The sequence below is a fragment of the Centroberyx gerrardi genome, chromosome 18, assembly GCF_048128805.1.
Source record: "Centroberyx gerrardi isolate f3 chromosome 18, fCenGer3.hap1.cur.20231027, whole genome shotgun sequence".
NCBI classification, from domain to species: Eukaryota; Metazoa; Chordata; class Actinopteri; order Beryciformes; family Berycidae; genus Centroberyx; species Centroberyx gerrardi.
In genome coordinates, this window is record NC_136014.1 from 10,194,543 (window position 1) to 10,219,838 (window position 25,296).

Genomic DNA, 25,296 nt, shown 5'->3' on the forward strand with positions numbered 1-25,296 from the left:
CTTCTGTTTTCTCTCCACTTTTCCGTTTGGTCCTGCTAAAGTTGGGAACTCCCTACAGAACTGTTGTTTTCATCTTCACTTGGGCTACTGGGAATGATAAACAGTTAGCATGCATTCTTCCATGCTAAGGTTGTTATTTTGTTTCTTGGGCATGGTTTGTTGTGAAAACTGCTTCCATAGCGGCACTTGGTCGCCATGGAGACGGAGCGTGAACGCGCAGAGGGACTTCACCAGCAAAACCAGCTCAGTGAAGCAGTGGTTGTTTTCACTTCAGCTCGTTTGAATTGAATTGCTCAATTGAATTTAAAATGGACATGGGGTTATTCTATAAACAAAGTAAACAAACTAAAGCAGTATATTGGATTTCAGGGACTTTACAACCAAAGAAAACTACTGGCTACATGCTTGCAGTTAGGGTTGAAAGTAACCCCAGCCACCAGCTGAATGCTGGTAAATTTTGGCTGATGGCTGGAAAGCTTTTCTACTGTATCATCCACTGCAGCAGATAAACATCATTTGGAGGTTCTTTTCCATTCTAAAAAAAACCCATATTTGGCTGGTGAAATTGTGGTAGTTGCTGGTGCATTTTGGAATCCAGTGGGCGCTGTGGCCGGTGGATGAAAAACGCCATGGTTGGAATCTTATGTCAAACCCAGAAACACTCAACATGCATTGTTCATTTTCTGTCCTGGCACTATCCTCATTATTTGATACTTCCAACTCTTTCCCATCAGTGATACACCCCCCATAACCACCTACGTAATGAAATCAAACCGCTGAAGTCATTTGTGGACTGTCTTGGCAAATGTCACATAGGCCTAAATGGCCTCTATGGAGAGGAAACGAGAGATCGCCAGCCCATTCGCCCCGAGGCGCAGCGCTCAGAGGAAAACAAGTGCAGAAATAGTCAATGAAGCCAGACAGTCCCTACGAACCCTATGCACCCGGCGACCATTTACTCCGAGAGATGGACACAGGCAACTGTTTGGGGAGAGCTCTGTTCGCGCAAACCGTGACAACAGACCTCCATCCGCCTTCAGGTCAGACAGCAACTCTACTCAAATCACCCTCAAATTCTCAGCTTCTGAAATCAATTTTGGGTCACATGTCACCTGTAGAAATAATGAGCCATTTTTCCCTCCTCACAGTGTTCATGCTCGAAATTTTGACGCTCCTGACTCTAGGCCGGGTTCAGGGACTCGCCTCTCCCCTCTAGACTATGTAAGTCCTCTCACACACAAGCTTACTACACACCTATATACTCCAAATAGTATTTTACATCCAGATTAAGGTCTTATTTGCGATAAGCTCGGATATGTATCTGCCTACTAATATTCTGAATATTACCATGAACGCTGAACCCACACAGACTGAGAAAAGCCCTAAATGGGATAAGGAGTACACACGCCTCAGTATGCCAGCTAAGCATCGTATTTGGGTTTCTTATAATCAAGATGAGAGCTTATCTGTTTTTTTGTAAACGGGATTATGATGTTTATATGTGACAAATAAAGAAATGAGTGAATGAGTATCCTAAATAGTGGGATCTCGCTGTGCCGCACCGTCGGACGCCACTGATCTTGTAATCGTTTGTGTGGTACCAGAAGCCAAAGTTTCCAGTCCCCTACGATGCTGCGGATCCAGTCAAGGCCCATCCCAAACCCCCCACCGACCCACTGGAAGCGAAGAGGGGGGCGGCAGGGGCACGGGCGCGCCTCCTCAGGGCCGGATCTCTCACCACACTGCCTCCTGTAGAGCGACGCACAGATGGTAAGGTGGTAAGATGGTGAGGAAGGAGAACGATGGAATGCTGAAAGTCTGGATCAGGGGAGAAAAGATGATGTTATTGAGTGTAAAAAGAAAGTGTGAAAAATGTTAATGTAATTCTAATTTACAATATATATATATAGGTGTCATGAGAGTCTTGTATGAGGAAATTGAAGAGAAAAAAGGAACAGTGGTATTGGATGGATAACACACAATAATGTAATTATTCTAAGGAAATTGCCCATGATGTGCTTTGTTAGTTGTTTTGTTAATAAAGGAGAACTGGTAAGATATTTAAGCAGTGGGACACCAGGCCTTGCTAAAGCAAAGCACAACCATTTTGATGCTAAACATATTCAGTCTATCAGAGCTATTTAGATGAAAATGACCTAATTCAAATGAGGGAAGAGAAGCGAACACAGAGCTAATAACACCTGTATGAAAAGACTGTGAGCCTGGAAACGATAGGTGCGACTAATAGGTCCGCCTTTTTCACACTTCTTATTCATAGCTGACCTACAGTAAGAGGTCAATAACAGCATGTATTAGACTCTGCCTTTCTTGAACAGGTAAGAACTGGGAAAAAAACACCATTCATTTCACCCACCGCTTCGCGTTCAATCTTCTGTGCAGGCAGCAGGAGTGCTGGAGCAGCATTTCTCAAAGGGAAATGAATAGAGTCATTCACAGGCTGACATTATACCTGATTTACATTCTCTGTGGTTGGTTTGGGTGAAAAATGTAATTACTGCAGCTGTTTTGAATGGAAAATGAGTACTCTCTTTCTTGAACCTTTGCTTGCTACGATGCCCCACTATTTAGAGCAAGAAAATGGATGACGAGGATGTTCGAAAGCATTCAGTGAATTCAGAATACGTGCGCAGATACGTGTGCGGTAGGCGATTGTATACAAATTGAAACTTAAAGTATTTATCCGCTGTAAGAGGTGGAAAATCTTACAGCAGCGCACAGCACTTGTCCAACCTGTAAATAACCTGTTGCCACATCCTCTGCTCTGTGTTTAGTGAAGGAGAGATTAAGTCCAGAGCCAGAACAAAAGCAGCAGTCAGCTAAAGGAAAGGACAGCGGACCCCCCAGTCCAGGCCACACTGAGGGCCGCAGTGCTCCCCCCAAACCTGGCCCACGCAGAACAGCAAGTGAAAGGTACGCTTTCTGTCCCTGTCTATGACTTGCACTATTTGTCTTTCTCTCTCCCACCCTCTCCTGCTCCCTCTTTTTGACCAACGTGACAGTGCTACAATAAGTTGAAGATTTATTGACACACAAAGGTTGCTGTGGCAGCCATTTCTGGATGGAGTTGAATTATAGGTCCCATTCTTGCCTTTCGCTAATGCCTTCCCCCTTGCTTAATTTTGTCTTTTTTGGTCACGCTCTTTGCCATTCCAATTCAAGGACTTTCTACTGTCTCTTGCTCTATATGCTTTCTCACTCATTCTGGTTCTTTACTTGTCCAGACTGCAAATGTGTTTAAGGTACTGCAGGAGCTTGCCTTGCTCCTGAGTGAGCCCAATGGAAATGGTAATAGAAAATGTCTATAAAAGTAAGGCTGTTATAATTATATTTAGTGGATTTTTTTATTGCACTTAATTATACAGCTACATAACTCCTTAACATATCACAAAGCAAAAGACTTCTTTCAAAACAGTCTTTTACTTAATCCAGTGCCAGCACCTCCTAGATTTATTCAGCTTTCCATGGAAACAGCTAATAGATAGGACAGCCTCTTCAAGCTGAGACATTCAACCCCATATTAAACCCTCACATGCCATACAGTACATCCTGGCCATATCCAACCTCTTGGCCAAGCTCATTCCCAGTGAAACTGCTTCTATCTGTCATCACCATCATGTGTCAGCCTTTACACCTTCACAGCGCAGAGAGGCTAAAAGCGCTGCTTTTTTCTGCCGACCTCATCAGCTGTGTGTCAGCGCGAGGGGCATAACTCTAGACGTGAGGACGGGGGCTGTCGTTAAAATTCATCCGCCTATCGACTGGGTGGGGCAGCCGGGGCTGTGGAGGGAGGACGGACCATAAAACACTTTTACAGGAAGTCTGGACTATTGCCCGCAGCACAACCTCCTCACCTCCTTCCGCGCAAGCCAAGTTACCGCACAATACATGTATAACTTGTTGCTGACAAAGGTCTCCCAAGAGATCAAATTGTGGTCATTGTGTGATGGAAGAGGATAAGTTTGAAGAATTCATTCTCCTTGTTCAGAGTGTAAGGTTCAGTGTTTCCAGCACTGTTCTACGCCTTTGTAATACTAAGAAGAACAAATAGTACAGAACTTCCTAATTGTCCACTTCCTTTCTCCCTGCTAGGCCAACTACATACAAGGTGGGTTAGAGAGAGACAAACAGAGAGAAAATCACAGATAGTCACGGCAGAAGTATACTAACTGCAAGTAGAAATCGACAGGCATAAGCAGAAAAAGAGACACAGCATGGCAGATTAATATGATGAGTTGGAGGAGATATAAAGATAGGGGAGATTAGACATCCACTAGGTTCTTTTTCTCCAATAAGCCAGAGCTTTATAGCTCCAAATGGCTCTCTATTAGATTTGGGTGCCCATCTGGGCAAGGCTGGCAGCAGCGTGTGTTGTGACTGCAGTGCACTGGCCAGGCCTAAGACAGGGATGAGGTCATGTCTCAGAGAATGCACTATCACACAAAGAGGCCTTATTATCAGGCTCTTAATCCTATCACACAGAGCCAAAGCCCCCTCTCTGACATTCAGAACAACATGCCTTGGCCAGCACTCCCTGCCGCATATGCCCCGTGTGCCAGCCGATACCGATCACTAAACACCCGTTAAAGTGAAAGTCCACTCTGAGGTAAAATTCACATACGTTAATGCTAGTTCATCCAGGATTTGCGCGCATGAATAAGTCTCACCCTAAAGCTTGAAACAAGAACCAAGGCTCTTAACTTGTGACGTCATCAAGCAGCACTTTCTGGAGCCGCTCCGTTGAGAATGAATAGGAGATAGACTGTGGACATTTTGACAATAGCTGAGGCCATTTTCTGGCATATGGGTCCAGTTTCTCATCCATACCTGTTAGCAAGACCATGAAATTAAGCTCATTTGAGTGTGAAAGCTCAAACATATATTCTGAGTCCACAAAGTCAGCCGTCTGTGCCAATGTCATTGCAGAAACTCCAGAAAGTGTTGCTTGATGACATCATCTTGAATCTTCATCAGGAGTGATTCAACTTTTCCAGATTGTGAGAATAACATATGCAAATTCTGTTTCAAGGTAGATTTAGTGTGGGATTTGTGAACAAAACCTTGCAGTAATGTAATAGAGTAGAATGACTCAACGTGTTGTTTGTGTTTTTTTCAGTTGCTGTGTACACCAATTATTTCCTCAGCTGGTCACATACTAATTACTGTAGTAGTAGGAGACACTTAATACATAGTGTTAATTTAATTTAGCTTATGTCCTGTGTGTTCATTTAATTTATCTTATGTCCTTCTCTTTGTGTGTCAGTAGAGCAGCGCACACTTCACAGTGACATGTAGAAGAGCAAGGCTTAACAGTGACATGCAGAGGGCAAGCCACAACACATAGAGTAGCATGAGAGGGGGCGTGTTTTTGGAAGTGCTTTACGGTTACTGCATGGAGGTGGTAAGACTGTGGAGACAGCTCACAGTGACGAAGCATGAACGGCTTTAACCAGCCTGCCCACAAAGCTAAGATCTTAGTTCCTGTCTGTTGCAGATTGCAGTTTGTGATGCACACTGACACAGACACACACACAAATACACACACACATACACATGCAGGCACGCATACACACATACACATACACACACACACATACGCATATGCATACACGCAAATGTACACACACATAGACACAGGTAGACACGCACACACACACACAAAACAGAGATAACGACACCTGCACACGTTCCATGTCTCAACCTCTGTTGCAACAGGGACACCTAGTGGCACTTGAAGAAAATACACATGTAGTCCAGAAATGGACTCTGCTTCACAGAACATGAAGTCAGCAGCTTTGCATGGAACTGTGCTCTTGGCCGCATTGATTAATCCCTTAAATTATTCTTTACCATCCCTCATATTAAACGTAACGTCCCCTTTAATGTCCAAAATGAGTCAGCGCTCTAAAAGTCAATGAAATCAAACTAAACAAGTCAGTACTGTCTCAGCTCACCAGTGTAAAAAATCTGATGTAACCAGCCCTCTTTGTGTTTTTGTGTTTCTGTGTGCCTACAGTAGAATAACGCAACCTGATGTTGACTCAGCTGTCAGGCCGACAGAGAGGGGAGCGGGGCCGACAGGTTTGTCCTTGTTCAGGACAACAGGTTTGTCCAGAAATACTAAATGAACCTTTACTGCTGTCTTGAAAAAAAAAAAAACAATGCATCTCTAACACAAACGGTATATTCTGAACAGCATGTAGACAGAGATGTAGTTGCAACTTTATCTTGTGCAACACATCTAATCCACTCACTTATTTTGTTAGTTCTAAAATCGAATTTACTTGGTAAGGTTCCCAAAGCCAAACTGAAATCAAATCAAGCCTGCCTTAATGTAGCCTATATAAACATAAATGTATATAGTGGGCGTAGGAATGCTAGAGACCAGGAATGTAGTGTCATCTGCAACACAAACACCCTTCTCTCCTCCCAACCGTGCAAGCCTTGCTGGGTGTCAAACTTTGATCGGGGTGTTGTTGCTAAGGGCCTAATTCCAACCAAGAAAAGCAGCCAGCCAATAGCTGAGAGAGCTGTTGGTTCGGGCAACCACAGTTTCCTGCATCACACCGTGCAGGGGGATATGCAAATGTTCAGTTAAAAGGTGCACCTTTGCACACGCGCGCACACACACACGTGCATGCACAAATGTTCATAAAAAGACACACTTTATGAGACATAAACACATGCCCACACGCACTCCTTCACATCAGCACAGAAACAAATTAGAGGAAGTGTAGATGTGGATGGTGACCTTTCATTCTGGCATCAAACTTCCTGCTGTTTTATTTTAAGACGGTGAACTTGTGAACCATGCTCGGCGCTCATGTAACAAGCGTCTGGGTTTGGAGGTGGTAATTGTCTAACTGCGTCTCTCTCTGCACATTTCAGAGCTGGGGAATGGAGACAGGATTGCGAGCGTGGAGGAGGATGCAGAGTCATTGGCCTGGAATAATAAAATTGCTCCTCTTCTCCAAGAGCTGGGGTGTATGGCTGCAGGTAGGGAACCCCAATAAAAAAGTTCAAACGCCTGAGACACATGAATGCAGAAAGTGCAGTCCAGATCCATTCAGTTGATCCAAAGAATGCAAAGCAACTGTCCCCCACTTGCAAAACTTATATTTTGCTATTTGGGTTAAGGAGTATTTGTGGTTGTGTTTTTCTGTTAGAAGCAAGCTTCTCTTATTAGTGCCTAATTTTTCTGCTCCCTCAGTTCATTTCATTTTCAGCCAACAGGCTGGGAAATAGATTTTTTTTTAGTGTTGGCAGGCAGTCATGCATGAACTCTCACAAATGAAAAAGCACTGTCATTTCAACCATCGAAGAAAGGCAAACACAACAGTGTTATGTTTGGCATCCCTACAGAATTGTCTTAGGCTGAAACTGCAGTCTGACAGCCATGAAATGAAATCTATGGCTGTAAATATTTTAGCACTCTACAAATTTAATGGAAAATTCATTTGAAAGATAAATATTAAATATTTATTGTACCAAGTGCCTTCTGGCTCATGCATAAAACACCTTTCAGATTCACTGGGAAATTGCAGTGAAGTGTTGAGTGTGAGGCTGCGGCCAACCGTTTTTAGAAATGGCCAAGCCCTGTTATTTATGCAGGGAAAACATTTATTTTACCTCAAAAACAAGGAAAAGGCTCCACCCTTTCTCTTCCTCTGCGTCAAGATTGCAGCTGCCTATTGCAGAATTGTTGCCCTGCATTTGACCATTGAAACTCAAAGCTGTTTCTTAGAAAAGGGAGGACCCCACACATTGAGTGTTATTTTACTGCTGGCCAATGTGTTATTGATGGTGATGATTTAACCACAAGTTTCTCATGCAAATAATGAATATACGCCATGGAGTAGAACCCTAGCATACAACGCATACGCCACAACACACACAAAGCATTACTTATCTGTATTATATAGATGTAGCTGCAGGCCAAACCACATATAGTGTTTTTATTTCGGGGGACTGGCTCTTTCTCTCTGTGTGCATGGCTGACATGTTGGCCTGAACCTGCTGTGAATGTTGCAAAATCTGCTCTCCTGTGATGCCAGGCGGACCTGAGGACTCGGTGGATCGCCTGTGTGATTTGTGTGACAGCCTCCACGGCGTCCTGGCCGAGCAGGACATGCTCGGCCGACGCTGTAAGAGGAGGGCAGGGATACTCCGAACACTCTTCCGCCTCATCGACCTCAACTCTGCCCGGCTCAACCTGCACATCGCCGAGCTCTGCCTGGCCGTGAGTGCTGTGTGTGTGTGTGAATGTGATGTGTCTGCGGCTGAATCTAACGTAATTATCACAAGGGCAATCAGAGCACTGGTGTACAAAAGATGTCTAAAGTCTCTGTGTTTTTCTCTCCAGCTGTGCGTCAGTGGAAACAACCTGCTGAACATCTGTAAGCTCATCTTCAAGATCAGCCGCAGTGAAAGCAACGACATCCTCTTCCAGAACAACTCCATCATAGGTGCGGCCTTTAAACACTATTCTAGGTCAGGTTAATCCAGCTCTGTGGCTCCCAAAGTAGGATCTTCCATTGGAGCGTCCCCAGCAAAATGAGGAATAATTAATTTCACTATCGACTGACTCACTGAAGGTTAACACTATGAGAGAATGTATGCGAATGACTGTTTTGATTATAGTTTTCGCTGCAGCCACTTTCACTTCCCCACCTACAATACAGACAGTATATAATTCTGTACCAAGTCATATCTAGCAGCAAAAATCTTCTCAAATGGGGTTCCTCTTGGTAAATTCTTATTAAAAGGTGATCCATGGTCTAATACAGATGTATTTGGATGGATTTCCTCTGTGCCCAGACTCTCTGCTGGGCGTGCTGAGCAGTGAGGATGTGTCTGTGTCTGGGGAAGCTCTGCTGTACTGCGTTGGCACGCTGAAATTTCTCTCCGGGAACAGCGCGCTCCTCAGACTCCTATTGGCCAAGAACTGTATAGGTGTGGCCCAGCAGCTCATCCAGAGGCTCCACACGCCGTCCGTGCAGGCAGACACCCACTTCACCATCGCAGGGCACGTCCTTGTACAGGTGAGACAGGAACAGATACAGTGCTGATAAGGGTTGGGGGTAATTCAAAATGTAAACAAAAATCACATTTTATTTGCGATTGATAGAGCATTCATTATCAGTTACTTGTGAATAGGTTGGACAGGACAACCTTTTCAAGCTTTGAATTTGGAAGTGAATCATTTTGCTCAATTGATTGAATTGAAAGTGAAGGTTCAAACTCTGGAGCTGAAATGTGGTTTAGATGTTGACAAGCTTCCAGAATTGGGGTTTTTGTCCGAGCTGGTCTTGGAGCAGTGTCTGGTACAACACAGTGGTGTATCAGAAAACCAGATGGAAACTTGAAGCACCTACTTCTGCCAAAAAACTCACTGCATACTTCCTCAACAGTTTGGCTATTTGAGTAAAAAACATGGACTTATTCAAAAACAATAAAAAGGAACAAAATGTTAAATATTCTTATGTGTCCATGGGCTGTTGAGCTTTGATGTGGATTTTCCTGCTATTAGACAACAATGTTATTGTTTCTGTCTGGTATATAAGCTGCTCCCAGAGCATAATGTTCTCTGTGCTGGCCTGGCCAGTACCCAGTCCAAAACACACCCTGCTTCGCTCTACACAAAATCACCGCCGCTAACAACACAAGTTGGCCCGCGCAAACATCTTGCGTTAGCGCTCGGTTTGATATCTAACACAACTCATTATGCTGTTAGAGGAGGGAAATGAGTGGACCATGACTCTCCAGAATGTTCTTTGTCTTTAGTGCTGCCGTGTGTTTGAAATTAGCGTTTCCCTCTTGTGATAGAATGATTTATAGCCACACTGAATAGCTTCCTCTCCCTCTGCTGTATAGCGTCCTGTACAGGCCAGCAGCCAGCCCTAATGAGCATATGGCCCACATCGCGTGCTGGACACAGTAACAACAGCAAAGGGGATACACGCAATACTGCCCTAAAAATACACACTCGGATAGGTGCTGTCTGTACACACTTGTCTTCTCTTGGTCTCCAACATTGTTCTTCTCTCTCTCTCTCTCTCTCTCTCTCTCTATCTGACCTCTGACCCCTGAAGCTGACAGCGACCCTGAGGAACCTTGCTGATCACCCCGACTCCCGCCCCCTCTTCGTCTCCCACGCCGTCCTATCAGAGCTCTGCCTGGTGCTGCGTCATCACCACGACGACCAGGACATCTGCACCAACATTGCCAGAATATACAGGTAGCACACACACCCGCACACTTCCATAAGCTCATAGTAATTTGACATGACGTCACACTTCATTTCCGGTTCAGACTCATAATCGTCTTGTGGTGCGGTGGAGGATTTCTCCTCTCTCTTCCTCTTCCTCCCTTCAGTTCTCGGTAATGCAAACCAACGTAGCCCGTCATGAGCTGATCAAAACAGACCATCGTTCCGCTCTCGCATCTTCTATTCACTCTGTTTTTTCTTCTTTCTCCAGCTGTCACTCTCCTTCTATATTCCCTCCACTCTTCTATTCTATCTTTCATAGTCTCCTTGTATGAAGTGGACGTCTCACAAAACAAGTGTCTCTGGGGTCATGTAGCATTTATGAGACGGGAAGGGCTTGTGCACCAGTTTTTGTCTCTATACCACGGCAAAAACCACTGATGGTAGTGACACCGCTGATCATTTCTACACAAGCACACAGCTTTCAATGTGCAAACACGTTCAAATGTGAAGACTTAAATAAAACAAAAGATGCTATATATTCAGTTGGATGTACAAATGTGTTCAAATTTAGATAGAACATTTAACCTCAGTGTTTAATAAAATGTGTTTTTCCGATGCAAAACATAATTTTACTAGGTTTTAGCGCTAATTTTGCATGGACATTTTTTTTCCAAGATAATTATAGCATGAAAATTAGATCCCAGCCCGGGCCTGCTTATGCACTCCATTAGCAGTGTTGATTAAATCTCTCCATATTTAGTCAGCCTGGCGGAGCCGGCGGTGAGTGGATGGATGTGGATGGTCAGTGGTATTTGTTGTCCCCTCTCTCCCTCAGTAAACTCTCCTCTTACTCGGAGTGCCGCCTGGCGCTGGCCCAGACCCCTGGCTGCTACCAGCTATTTATAGAACTGCTGAGCAAACATCAGCGGAAACAGGTGAGTTCACTCTGTGTGTGTGTGTGTGCATGCACATGTGTGTGCGCGAGAGCCTGTGTGTATTAGATAGGGTTTAGAAGACGAGCCTATTCTGTGTTTATACTGCAGCTCCGCTAAGCGTGTTTACCTTCAGAGCAAGTTGTTTATGTACTCCAAGTCCAAGTACATTTACAGCACAGTGTGTGTCTGTACAGAGCGTCTCTCTTTCTCTGCTGCGTGTGTGTGCGCGTGTGTGTGTGCGCGCGCGTGTGTGTTTTGACGTTTAATCAGTGTCCCATGAGAGGCTGAGGAAGTCAAGGAAAGGAGAAAGGGAGGTGAAGAGGAGAAAGGAGGTGGAGAGAAGGGTGGGGCTTTGGCAATCAGACAGGATTGACATATGTTCTTAATCATCCAGAGAATAAACACACACCCACACATAAAAATACATACACACACACACACACACACTGGACATTAAGACATGTAATGAACACCTTGTGTGTGGGACAGCCCGTCCCATCCTCATACCAATGTCACTGTCCAGGTTTATGGGAGGAATGTGTGTGTTCTTGGCTCACCTACTCTTCGTGTGATTGGCTCAGCGGTGAACATGGTATACAGGATGTTTACTTTGCCTTTTTTTTGTTAATAAGTACATGGTAACTCACAGTAAAGATAAGGTGTACTTGTTCACAAACATGCCCGCACATATACACAGCAATGAACTCTCAGCTGCCCATTGCAGTTGATGATGACTTCTGCTCCAAATAGGGAGCTGGGCTGGGGAAATCAGTGATGTTGACGCTGGTGCCGTGTCATAGGGCTGTAAAGGCCGATGCAAGTGACACACTTTGCTCCAGGTGAAGTGGTTGTTGACCTTCAAATCTTAAATACAGTCTCACCGGTCTTGATGTTGAGTTTTCTTGTTTTTCTAACCAGAAATCAACCTCCACATGCAGACTTTTATTCTGAAAGAAGTTTTTGTGGCATCTTAAATGTTATTCTAACTGGAATTAAAACAGTCTTAAGAAGTCTTTTTCCAAATTGAACTTGCTGAAATATGCATGGCACCCTGCCAGGTGGTGATTTGAGATTGCATAAAGAGGGATGACATAAAGTAACAGAAAACTACAGGAACCACTCATCATCCCCCTTGATGAAGCTCCTCTGTGTAGTTTCAGGAAGGAAATTTGAACCTATGAAATGCCAAAAAAGCTCAAAATATATTACTATCTACTACTACTACTGAATAAATAAAATGCTCTATGAGGAAAACTGGATCCCTGGAAAACTTAAAAAGTACATATTGCTAACATGGTCCTGCCTTCCAACCACATTTACAACATAAAGAAGCATCTTAGAGATTTACTGTTGGTTCGCTTTGATTTAGAAGTTTTTTTTTTTTTTTATATTTGATGAGATTTGGAAGAGGTTTTGAGTAGATTTCATCATTTATTATTATGTCATGCTATTTTGTCTTACCAAATCTACATAGTACAGCTTTAAACTTCAACACATTGACCACTTCTCTCCACCTCCCTCCCACAGGACCTTGTCGTACGCCTCCTCTTCACCCTGGGGAACCTCACGTCCAAAAGCGACGAGGCTCGGGAGCTGCTGTTCGGGTGCGAGGGCTGTATGGACGCCCTCCTCCGGCTGTACCGCAGCTACCAGCGGAGAGACGACCCGCACGCACCCCCAGAAAAAGATCCCCAGTCCCCCGGCGAGCCTCGCACCCCTCCAGGGAGTTCGCGGGAGGACGAGGACGTGCTGGTGAAGCTGGTCAGAGTGCTGGCTAACCTGTGCATCCACCCCGCCGTCGGCCCGGTGCTGGCTGCCGACGCGGCCTGCGTTCAGCTGCTGATGCAGACTCTGGGTGAGCATGTTTATTAACACTGTTTAAAACACTCACTGATTTGTCCTTTCCCCCCTTGTTGTATCTCTGTCAGTGTGTAAGAATCTAGAGTTGTGATGAGTTTGTTACTAGCTGCTGCAATCTGGTTTACTGTAGAGCATACAGTAAGTCTCTGCTAAACAGTCAACCACTTCCCTTATGCTGGGAACAACACATGACTTTGGTTAAAAACAGTTCTCATCATTCTGTTCATTCCATCTCTCGCTTTCCTTTTAGCGCTCTCTGTTCGAAACGCAGCACATCCTCCACGGGTTTACCTTTCTTTTTTTTCTTTTTTTTTCGTGAGTCTGGCAGAGCGAAGCGCCTTCGCTGCAAGAGCAGGATGTTCTGTCACATCTCACAGCCGGCTTGGTTTGTGTGTGTGTGTGAAATTCTCCCGTGCGGTTAGATGGTTTCGGGACGGGTTGAGCTGATACACAGGTGGGTGTAAGACGCTCGGCTTCTCTGCCGCCCTGCCTCCTACACAGCGCTCACGGCAGCCGGGAGGGAGAGAGAAGAGAGAGAAACCCGAGGTCAGGCTGGTGAGGGGGAAAAAAGATACAGGGCGTGTGTGATGGAAGGCGACGGGTAAGACGGGTAGGAAATCACACAGTTGAAGACGGAAATATAGGAGGAGAGAATGAAGGAGAATGTGGAGTCAGTGTGACAGCCGGAGACAGAAAAAGAAACCGGAGCAGAGGATGAAAGAGCAGGCTCGGCTGATCGATGTCCTGTTTTGATCAAGTTCATGACAGGCTACGCTGCTTTACATTACAGAGCGCCGCGGGGAGGAAGAGGAAGGGAGAAATATTCTTCACCACACCAAAGGGGCATTTCCAGTCAGAACCAGAAACAAAATTCAGCGTGACACAGGCGCCGGTTGACAGCGCGACCGCAATATGCGCGATTTACGACCGAGCACACGACATCTGCTGCTATATCAGGAACAGACTTGGTTTCCAAACCTCTCGCAGTGTCGCGGCTGGTTGGACTGGGTCATATTGACCTTTGTATGCCAGTTCATGATCAAACCGACTATATTACCCGCAGATCACGCCCACTTTTATGATAATGTCACAATGTGGCTCAATGTGGCTTACCAGTCACACGCAAGATTATTGAATACACAGGGGATCCACTGGTTTTTGTGGCATGCATATAGAAGAAAATGCTATCTGCGTTGCACTCATTCATCTACACCTCTTCTTCATGCTTGTGGGTTTTATGGATGATATAAGGAATCACACCTGGATTCACTTGGTCAGTCTATTTTCTGGAAAGAGCAACTGGTCCTAATATCCTGTGCCCTTCCGGCGTTCAAATCCTCTGTTCATCCTGTGTTCAAATTACAGTTTCTCACATCAAGTTGAGATTTGCTAGGAGTTAAGCCTGTGAGGATCATTTCACATGAAGGAGGGGCGGCAGTAATAATTGAGGAATGTGAAGGCCGGCTCCTATTGACCTTACAGTGCGGATGCTCCCCTCTATTGGCTGCATTACATACAGTAGGAATGCAAATTATGAATAAAGACAGACAACATCTGCTTCAGGGTCTCTGCAAATGTGGAAAATTCAAAGTTGTTTCAGAGATGATTTTCTTTGTGGTTGCGCGTGTGTGTGTGTGTGTGTGTGTGTGTGTGTGTGACAGAGCTGAGGTCTGTGCCAGAGAGCGAGGAGCTCCTGGTGAACGTGGCTGCCACCGTCAACAACCTGTCCTTCTACCACGGAGAAAGCTCTGTAGTCAGACACAACCGACTCACCATCACCAAGTGTAAGACAGAGAGAGAGAGAAAGACAGAGAGAGAGAGAGATAAAGTGTGTGTGTGTGTGTGTGTGTGTGTGAAGACCTTTCAAAGAACGCGTGTTGTGGTAATTTATTGCTTTTAGGCTTAATTGTCTTCCATTTGCCTTCTTCTCTCTCTCCGCTTCTCACCCTCTGTCTCTTCCTTTCTATCTCTCTCTCTCTCTCACTCTTTCTCCCTTTCTGACTCTCTCTCTCTCTCTCTTACTTTAGTGATGTTGAAGTTGCTGCTCAGCTCCAGCATGGACGCAGTGCTTGAGGCCACGCGCGTATACGGAAACATGTCACAGTCCAAGGATGTGCGGGACTTTCTTATGCAAAACAAAGGTTTATTTTGGACGCACACACACAAACAGACAAACAGAAAAAGATGTCTCAAACATGGGCATAATCTTATGTTTATTCCATATTTCGCTCAAGCCGGATTCTCCCATATCACTCAGAAGGAAATTTGGCATAAAGTTCAAATTAAAGGTTTCTGTCTATTTAATGCCCAATAGTTATATCTGGAAATAAGTAGATGAAGTGCTTACGTAAGGCCGCATAACACGTACTGTCCCAACACACATTACAGAACACACTGAGTACATTAGACATCTCCTTGGTACAGTACGCACCTCTACACGCTGTGCTGAAAAGTTAAGGCTGGGCTTATCTGCAAGGCCAACTACAGTCAGTATAAACATGCCCGCTGACTTCTTATCTTCCCTCTGCTTTGTCCCTCCCCCTGCTCTTCCATCTCTCTCTCCTCCAGTATACCCATTTGTGGTGACTCTGCTGGACTCCAAAAGCAGCGAGGTGTGTTTTTCAGCCTGTGGGGTGCTCACCAACTTGGCCCTGGACCCCCCCAGCAGGGTCACACTCTCGCTAGAGGGGGCCGCTGCCAAGTAAGGACAATTCTACTGTATACGCACACGCACATCTTCATGTTGTGTTGGACAGATAACTCCAGTTGACAGGTTTCCCATTAAACATACACTATCAAAGGTGATGAAAAAGAACATGGGTGTACAGTCTACTGGCCCTGGATAAATAAAGCCTGAAAATTAGGGAATAAAACAAGTGATGTTTTGGAAAGGAAAAGATAGTTAATTCAGTACAAGCAGAGCTAAAGCTTTCAGAGTTTCTCACAATGGCAACATCCTCTTTGCAACAGAAACCAACAGGGTTTATGGGAAATGCAGTCTTAATTTTGAGAAACACTATCACTAACAATACAACTGGCATGAAATAGAGAGTATCAGTTTTCTCAACCATGGTCTCATTTGTTTACCATAATTATACCAAGGTGTCACAATTAATTTGATAATGGTATATTGATGATATATTGATGTTTAAAATGCTACATGTAGCACCTTGTGGCATAACTTCTGTGGAATACTCTACTGGCCACAGTGCAACTTCTTACCTCCATCAATGAACATTCTTTGAAGCTCATCTGTGCAAGAGATTAATCTGCAGTTTGGCGCTCTGTAACCTTTCATTTCATAGTTTCCCTCCCCACACACACACATACACACACACACACCCTTTCAAATGTAGTTCCACTGAAGTGGAGCTAATGCCCACCAGCCTGCAGGTCATGTGAATCTCTCCCCCTCTAGTCATATGATGTGTGTGTGTGTCCGTGTGTGTGTGTGTGTGTGTGTGTGTGTGTGCAGGCTGGCAGACTGTCTCAGAGACTTCGGACCAGGGGATTGGCAGCTAGCGGGCCAGGTTTGTCAGAGCTTATGGAACCTGACAGAGCCGGGCGGCTCCGAGAGACTGCTGGACACTCAGGAGAGAGAGGCTCTGCTGGAGATCCTCACCATGTACTTAGGTTGGTACACAGTGTTCATACTAAACCCTGATATAACAAGGGAGACTGACTAAGAACACACATTAACACAGTCATACAATATACTTTATAAACAAAGTCCTGAGGATGAATATAAAACTTAATGACCAAGCTGTCCCCCCTCCCTTCTTTCCCTGTGCACTTGTCTCCATCCGTTCCTTAGACGAAGAAGAAGCTCTGCAGTGGACGGCGAGCGATGACATGAGGGACTTCCACAGGGCATGCTGGGAGTTAGAGTTCCTTCCTGTAGCCCAGAAACTGAAAAACAGGCTCCTCCAGCCTCTGGACTGACAGGCTGACATGCCGGGACATGGAGTAGATGCACAGACAAGGGACATGGAGTTCCCCGCTGTCATAACGTCGGCATCCTGTAGAAACCTTCTTCCACCAATTTCACTTTCTTTTAAAACCAGGATTAACAGCTGATATTGTCCTCCATCTATGCTAATTATTTTAGGACCCTGATACCAAGTTTAATCTGAAAAAAATGTGTGTAAATAGTTAAAAATGAATGTATGTGAATGGGAAATCATCTGTTTTTTTCTCAAGTCTGGATAATATTTTGGAGACATGAGGTTTAAGCAGGATACTGGTGACAAGTTTTTCTCAAATGCATCCTCAACTGAGACGCACCTTTATTTGCATTGTCCTCCCTGTTAAGTGTTGTTTTTGTTTGTTTCAAATTTCACTCTCCTACCTCAGCCTTGGGTCTCTCCTTGTCTTATCAGCCACATTTGTTGTTTAACGCACTTTAATTTTCTTTCCCATAATTCTCTCTAAAGCCTTGCTGAGCCCCTCCTTTATACATACAGGGATAATTTAAGACAAGCTCTTTGCACATTGAAGTAACAGAAATGATGTCCTCTGTAAGTGCATTGTTTTGAAAATGTGCTTTTATGATAATCTAGTTTTGTGCTTTTATGATAATCTAGTCTCGGAAACAAATGACTAAGGTGGAATTTACCTCATAATGTTTTATCGTCTGTGGATTGCGTGCGGTGGGTAACCTGTGCTCTGTGGAACTTGGACTCGAACATAATAAAGCACATCAGAAGACAATGTTTGAAATGTTTCGCTTCTCAAAGCCTTTATTATTACACAGATATGGGGCCAGGCAGTGCTTACAAGTTACACCAAGTAAAGTACAGCGTTTCAAAATCACATCGTTATTACATCGAAACAAATCAGGAACGGCACTTAATGTGAAAACCCCCGGCGTCACTTCCCCTGGTCTTCACACAATAGTGACCTTAAAACAACCACAAGACAAGCCAATGTTTCAAAACCCCCCAAAACATCTCATTAGCCAGAGTTAATAACAAACATTGTTCTCTATGTAGAATTTCTTAGGTTGATATGAAACAGACAGTTGGCTGATTGTGAGGTTGCTTAATCAGATTTTTCCTATTCATATATTGTCAGGGAAAGACACCGAATTGTGCAGGCAGTTGTTTGGTCAGTGGGCGTAACACTGACGTTCTGCTGGTGATTGTATACTGACAGGCTTCTCTCTGGCCTTGATGGGAAACCCCCTGGAGTCGGGACAGATTACCAGCCTAGCTCCTCCTCAGGGAAGTGAGGGACTTTTCCCAGCAGGAAAGAGATCAAAAGGTATCCTTCAAGATTTCCCCTCCGTCTCTTTCCAAGTTCTGGTCAGGTGCAAAGTCTTTTTCAGTGAATGGGAAACTTTGCCCCTGACCGCACCACAGGAACAGGGAGCATTAACTGAGTCGTACAGGTCTGGAGCTTATACAGTAAATGAGATTCACGTGAAAGTCCCTGGACTATTCGGATGACACAAACTGAACCATTCCCCTGAGTTCAGCGTACTGTTGAGTGATATCAGACTCAACTTTATTATGAGAACTGGGTGTACTTTGGGACACATGGGACACAAGGAGTTAGAGTAACTCTCCATGTCATTTCATGAGTCATCAGTTGCATAAAAACATGCAGAATTGTATCAGTGGCTCACTTAATTGCCACAGGTTACTTGGTTTCCTATACCCATACAACAGGAACAGTGGTGATGCGCTCTGTTCAGCGTGCTGATAGTGAATCTGATTGTGCTATGACTGCTTGTTTCCTGAATATGTGTAGGCCTTTCCACATGTAATAATACATCTTTGACGAAGCAATGAAAACAAATTGTTTAGGAGAAAACTACGAATGATACACAATGATTCAATATCATGTTTTATTTTTTTTTTTGCTTTCATTATCTTTTTTCATATAAAAAGTGTCAGTAACTGACATCAGTCAGAAGTTTGATAAAACCTCCACTTCCTCTCACAACCACCTCCAAATGATGTACCATTCCATTATCATCATCATCATCACCACCCTCCTCCTCCTCGGCTTTACATCAAACAATCATTCATCTGTCCAATTGTCTCAATCCACCCTCAGAAGAATGCAGTACTTTACTGGTTTTAGTAAACAAAAACAAAACAGCAGAGGTCCCACACCTCTGTTCAAAATAAAAAAGCTGCTTTTGCACTGGTTAGGTTTCCCCCGCGGGGGAATAAGCACAGCTACAACCTTTTGCGTTCGACAGCCAATCGAGCGCAGTCGGCCCTGTGTGGGCCGGCCCGGCTCCCTACCGATGGGAGCGGGGCGGCCCAGAAAGAGTCTCTCTGCTCACCAAAGAGCACTTCTTATATGTTTTATAGAGAAAACAGAAGAGGTATTCATTTACTGGTAAAATTCACAATCCAAAGCTTCGAAAGTGTTAGGGTGACCAGGCGGCTGGGATGAGCGGAAGACAGACAGGTGTGGTTAGGACAACCGGAAGCAAATCCCTCCTGGAAAACCTGGTTTCTAACGTTCTTTTTGATTAGCTTTTTTTTTTTTTTTTACTTTTTTTTTCCATTACCAGAAACATAAAGACAACATCATTAACAAAATGATAAACAGTCACCTCACAATAACAGAGCTACAGCAGAAGCAAGAAGTCTCATTCCTTCAAAGTGCCTCGCTTTTTTGACGCTTGAAATTCAAAAAGACTTATTTTTTTTCCGTTATTTTCTGTGAAACACACACACACACACATCCGCGCCTCATACTCGTCACAAACACGGACTCACCCACACACACACACTTACAGTCAAACTCAATAGGGCTCAGACAGTGTTCTTTTTGAGTTTCTCTCTCCACACCTCTCCGGTTTTCAAACACTCCTCGGATTAGCTTACATAGACATTTGAGATTGGGGGGTGGGGGTGAGGGGGGGATATAGGACATGGGGGGGCTAATGCAGTGGATTTCTATTGGATAGGGGTTGAGGGGGGACTATGGGGTTGGGGGGGTTTGATTTTGGGGTCAATATGACCCCCAATGAATACATGAAAGCAGCAGCATCAGCACGTCTACTCACTGTGCTGGATAGTTCAGGCACACGTAATAACACCGCCCAAGTAATGCTTCCATCTCCAGTTACCACTAACAGCAACCACATCGACGACAACATCAACAACATCAACTTCTCTTGATACAAAATGAAATAAAAAGATATTAAAGAAACTAAACAAATATAACAGTGACTACAGAATCAAAGTGCAGGCTGTTTTTTTTTGACTGCACTGCTTTCTGGAGAATCGCTATGGGTCTTCACTCAGCCAGGAGACAGCAGAGATTGGCAACCAACGCGTTGCATGGTGGAATACTGAAATGTCGGCCTGGATGCCTCCTGTGTCAGTCCTCTGGCCCGGCACAAACTCCCCAGGATAGCAGGAATTTGCTCCAGGCTGCCCTCTCTTGGTCAGATTTGGCACTGCAGGCAACAGGAGCTGAGCTTGTGTATCCACTTGTAGGTTGAGATGACTTTTCTCTTACAGTTCTTTCATTCTTTCTTGCTTTCGTTTGTTCTGATCCTCTTCCAACATCCATCCGACACCAGGACAAGCATCGCCACAAACCAGAGCTTTTCACATCTCTTCCACATTTTTTGTTTTCGTTTCCCCCCTTTGATTTTCTTTTTTTTTTTTTCCTTGAAGTGTCCCATAATGAGCAACAACAACGACAGTAAAAAGACAACGATAAAAACACCAAAAGCACTTCATGTCATGTAGCGGGTGATCGCTCTCAGAGCGTAGAGCAGTTCTGCCTGCATGCGCGCTTCCATAAGAAGCAGATTAACGTGGACCTGGGGGAGACGAGAGAGAGACAAGACGAGAGAGACAGTTAGTACACATTGCTCATCAGTCAGCTGGTTCAAAACAGCTGCATCAAAGACTTCACAGCTGAGACCAAGTAGGAAGTGAGGAGTTCATCTCACCTTCTCGGAGTGCTGAAACTGCCTCCAGAAACTCTCATACATTCGTTTGGTGGTCTTCTCCGGGCTACATACCATGGTCTTAATATAGATCTTAAAGCTACGGTCCAACAGCTGGTTTATCTCCCCGTAATCATAGTCATCATACCTGAGGTACAGAGAGAAACAATGTTAGGAACAATGACACCCAATGACAGCAAACTGTTTTAATATAATGTGTTAAACAGTGCTGACTGAGCATAACAGCACCCATTACACTCATTACAAAACAAAGCATGCTTCTTGGCTTAACTGCTACATTTTCAGCTAAATTATGAGTTGGTGAGTAGCCAGTGACTGACCTAATGCCAAACATGCAGTGGATGTAGTTCCAGATGGCCCTGCGCAGCATAGAGGTGTCCACGTCCTTGTGCATTGCCATGGTGTTGTAGGTCAGGTTGTAGGCCATCTGGAACTTCTCGTCCAGCATCTGACCGACATCGGGGTACAGCCGGTTGACCAGAGAGAAGCCGTGGTCCTCCCAGCTGTAGTCCTGCACAGAGGAGACGAAGAAAACGAGTTAATGACAAAATCAAAGAGTATTTAATCATATAGGTAGAGGAGGGATGGGATTTCCTGGGAGTGTGTGTGATCTCTACCTGCACTCTGAAGGTGGGCACGTGCTCCCCCCTCCGGGAGAAGTCCTTGTAGCCGTAGCTGGGGTCCTCGAAGTGGCGGGAGACGTCCCTGGAGGGGACGCACTCCTCGTCCTCGGCGGTCACCACCAGCATGCTCTCCGTCTTCTCCCTCTCGAAGCGCGTGGCCATCTCCTCCTGGCTGGCCTCCTCCTCGTCGCGACACTCCTGCAGCTGCTTCATCCTCTCCATCAGCACCTCCACCTCGCCAGACAGCTCCTGCGCAAACAACAACACATCCTGGGTTAGGCAGACGGTCGTGCAGGCGGCCACAGGAACCGCAAATCCCAGTACTGTCTCTTGACAAAACCTCAACCATCCACCTCAACTACAAGCAAAACCATAACCATAATTCCCCTCGACCAGAAGCAGAATATGAGACATTTTTTACTAAGCTGCAGTAACTTCTGGCTAGAATCATCTGTTCTACATGATAAGTAACATTGACATTTGTGTTCCTAGTGCCAAAAGCTATTCACTGACCAATTGTTACTTAAAAATACACACACACACACACACACACACACACACACACACACAGGGTGTAGGGTATAGGGATTATACCGGCTGACTGGAATTTACTTAATGTCACTTTTCACAGGCTAAGAAGAGAAACTTTACATGATCTCACTTTTTTCTTTCTTTCTCTTTTACTCACACACACACACACACACACACACACACACACACACACACACACACACACACACACCATGCTTAGCCGCTCACCTGGTTGCCAAACAGATCGTCATGGTGATTAGCGTGCCCGTTGCCATTGGCAATGTCACAGACGCAGTACTGGCTGAGGGAGGGGGGCCTGAACGTGTGTCCACCGTCGCAGTGGATCTCGGGGGTGATGCCGCAGCCGAAGGTGAACGAGGCGAGGGAGTGGTAGTGTGTGAGGAGGACGACCGCGTGAATCAGCTCTGCCAGGGACCAACTGTGCTCCTCGGCCTTGAGCAGGTGCTGGGGAAAAGGGAAAAAAAAAGAAAAATAGATGTGAGCCTATTGCTACCTCTGGCCAAATAATGACTTCAATATGTCCGACCTTTCAGGAAGCAGGGAAAACGCGTCTCTACCCTTCCAATCCGATTCTCTCTTTTTCCTCCTGCTCTACTCAGTCCGTTTGTCCCCCGGCCTACTCCCATATCCTCCATATTCCTCCCTTCAGCTCTCCTTTCCTATACCATCACCCTCGCCAAAGCCTTCCAAGTTACACAGCTGCAGCAATACTCCAGCCTCCACCCATGATCTCAGCCCCCGTTACATAAGGCCCTTTCTCGTTCTCGTCCGCGTCCACCCTGCGGTCCGTGCCCAGTGGCACCGCTCCACTGCGGCCCCTCACCTCGATGTGTTCCTTGGTGAGAAGCCAAGGCCGGTGGGCCAGGATCTTGTTTAGCTCGCCGAGGTGCTGCAGCTTCCGCGGGGCTCCGTCCAGGCCGTTGAGCCACTTAGGATCGCCCCCGACCTGGAGGAAATCGTTGACGTGCAGGTTGACCAAGTAGGAGCACTGGTGTCTGGCCGCCGCCTGCGAGATCAGAGAGAGAGAGAGAGAATTCAGCTCAGGACTTCATCACTTCAGAGTCTGCCGCTTTGAAAATCTACAGGCCCGCGTTGTTTGACATAAACTTGGACTGGACAGCTCAACGTTTCAGGGAGGGTAGGTTTGAGGATGTATAGAGGATTAATGTGCTCTTACCATGATGCCTATGTAGTGTCGGTAGTGCAGAGACAGGGGGCCGTCCATCTGCAGCAGGTAGTGCTGCGTCCGAAGGAAACTCTCCAGGTACTGCGGGTGGAAGCCCATCACCAGGGAGATGTTGTCAAGGCGACCGAGGGCTGCAAACGCATCCTCAAATATCGATTGCGTCCTGGCGTCCACTTTACTGACTTGAAGGATCTAAAAACAGGAAGAATAGCAACAAATTAGATGTTTTCTGCATCAACCTTATGTTTATAAAATAGGTAAAAAAAGTTTGTATTCTCTAGTGAGGTAATCTGTCTCCGTACCTCTTTTTCAGGGATGAATCTGCTTGGTCCATTACCTAAAGGTCTTGGGATCCTTACTCCCAAGTCCTGCAAGACAAAAAAGGAGAAAAACAAACTCTTTTAAAACCAAGGGGAAAAGGAAGGTGAGGCTTCTAGCACCATTTGACTGCAATCACAGTGCATCACTTCTCACTTCTGCCCTGGTCGCTCTACAGCCACTTTATTACTTCGCCAGTGAGAAACCAGAGTCGCTTTGTTTCGGGACTGCAGTAAACCTGATGCAGCGTTATTGGTTTTCAGAGACTATGGACAAAATCCAATAAAAATGAGATCTATGCTTTTTCTATAGTAGCGGCAACATATTTACATAAAATGATAAAATGATTCATTAAACAAAATTATCACTCCAAATGTTCACAATTAAGAGGTTAGCCAAACACACAAAGCGAGACTGAGCTTTCATAAAAAAAATAAGACATATGCTAATAAAAACCAGTCGCATATTCCTCTTATCATGTCCCTTAACTTTAACTTGCTTGTCGAGACATGTCCGCTAGTGGGGACTCGATGGGTTTTTCTGCTGTCCCGCTGCGCACAATGAAGCAATGAAGTAATGAAGTGGATGAATGAATGACCACGAAATGAATATTATTCGGAAACGACACTGGCTTAAAAACTTGCATTTCGAGATCCCATTCACACCTCGACCTCTTTGGAATTGATATGAACAAGGAACAAAAGCCAGCAGTGACATGTTGTCCGATGACAAACAGCACAAACTCCTCAAACGGGTAAACAAGCCTGGACAAAAGACTGCACTGCAGCTCCTTTGCTCAGAGCAAAAAGGTCGCCTGAAACCACTAATACTGTCACATCATTTTCTAAATTACGACAGCAAACCGAAGTGTCAAAACCGTCTGCGCACTGTTAACGGGGTTATTTGCCCTTTTAACCTATTCTTTGACTTACCTTTTTGCTTAGCCGTTCACAATGAGTGCATATCTTTAGCAGGTCTGTCACCGTAAAAGAATTATTTTCCACGTTTTCCGTCGGTGCTACTGCGTGCCTCATATCGTGTTCTCGCTGCACTTTGATTTTTTTCAGATATAAAAAAATAGAAATGTAATTTGAATGGCTGTTTCCTTCTCTCTTTGTTCCTTGAGGCACTGGGTAAAGTGCTCAGTAGTCAGCTGTTGCAGCCCTACAGCAGAATACCGTCCTCTCTCTGCACATACATTCGGTAAATAAGCCGAGGTCCGCATGACTGACGTGCTCGGCAGCCAATCGCGCGGCGAAAACAGCCTCCCCGGAGCCAATGGCAGTGAAGGGAGCCGGAGGGGGCGGAGCGAACCGTGAGGAGAGAGGGGGGTCTAAACGTGAGCAGGGAGAACAATCCCCCCCCTAAGAAAACATCATCACTTCTCTCTCCTTTTGTTTCCTGCTGCCATTGATCATGATCGAATTTACTATTATGCACCCCACTCTGTATGCAACATTTTTACAACAACCCCCTCAGGCTATCACTGCTTGTTTTTTACTGTGCAATCAAACCGATCAACACATCTTCTATTCATTCAATTACATGACATGGAGTGGCCACCCTAAGTTTCTTAGAAATTAATTTTTCAGCATTGGCAGTGGTAGCTGGTACTATATGTGTCTGCAATCTGTGTCCCCATCTGTGTA

At 45.1% G+C, this 25,296-nt stretch overlaps 2 protein-coding genes across 2 annotated transcripts; one reads left to right on the forward strand and one right to left on the reverse strand.

Annotated features, from left to right (window-relative positions):
- Positions 1-822: 822 nt before the first annotated feature.
- On the forward strand, positions 823-17,725 carry armc2 (armadillo repeat containing 2). Its single transcript, XM_071920143.2, has 17 exons — positions 823-1,040; positions 1,149-1,221; positions 1,605-1,770; positions 2,793-2,931; positions 6,035-6,099; positions 6,907-7,014; positions 8,073-8,257; positions 8,381-8,483; positions 8,836-9,059; positions 10,110-10,255; positions 11,064-11,163; positions 12,691-13,018; positions 14,685-14,807; positions 15,051-15,164; positions 15,592-15,724; positions 16,499-16,656; positions 16,838-17,725. The coding sequence occupies exons 1-17, from the start codon at positions 823-825 to the stop codon at positions 16,963-16,965; spliced, it is 2,511 nt and encodes an 836-aa protein (XP_071776244.2). The 3' UTR covers positions 16,966-17,725.
- A 10-nt stretch (positions 17,726-17,735) lies between these two features.
- sesn1 (sestrin 1) lies at positions 17,736-24,804 on the reverse strand. Its single transcript, XM_071920482.2, has 9 exons — positions 24,580-24,804; positions 23,632-23,697; positions 23,321-23,521; positions 22,967-23,149; positions 22,351-22,587; positions 21,586-21,840; positions 21,289-21,479; positions 20,951-21,095; positions 17,736-20,818 (listed from the first exon to the last, which is right to left on the reverse strand). Exons 1-9 carry the CDS (start codon positions 24,679-24,681, stop codon positions 20,732-20,734), a joined length of 1,467 nt encoding a protein of 488 aa, XP_071776583.1. The 5' UTR covers positions 24,682-24,804; the 3' UTR covers positions 17,736-20,731.
- Positions 24,805-25,296: the final 492 nt, after the last annotated feature.

Bases quoted from the DNA above. Each gene is read 5' to 3' on its own strand.
- armc2 (XM_071920143.2), top strand. From the start codon at position 823: ATGGCCTCTATGGAGAGGAAACGAGAGATCGCCAGCCCATTCGCCCCG. The intron at 15,725-16,498 runs GTAAGGACAATT...GTGTGTGTGCAG, and splicing joins CTAGAGGGGGCCGCTGCCAA to GCTGGCAGACTGTCTCAGAG. The intron at 16,657-16,837 runs GTTGGTACACAG...TCCGTTCCTTAG, and splicing joins GATCCTCACCATGTACTTAG to ACGAAGAAGAAGCTCTGCAG.
- sesn1 (XM_071920482.2), bottom strand. From the start codon at position 24,681: ATGAGGCACGCAGTAGCACCGACGGAAAACGTGGAAAATAATTCTTTT. The intron at 23,522-23,631 runs GTACGGAGACAG...TCCTGTTTTTAG, and splicing joins GATTCATCCCTGAAAAAGAG to ATCCTTCAAGTCAGTAAAGT. The intron at 22,588-22,966 runs GTGAGGGGCCGC...CCTTTTCCCCAG, and splicing joins TCACCAAGGAACACATCGAG to CACCTGCTCAAGGCCGAGGA.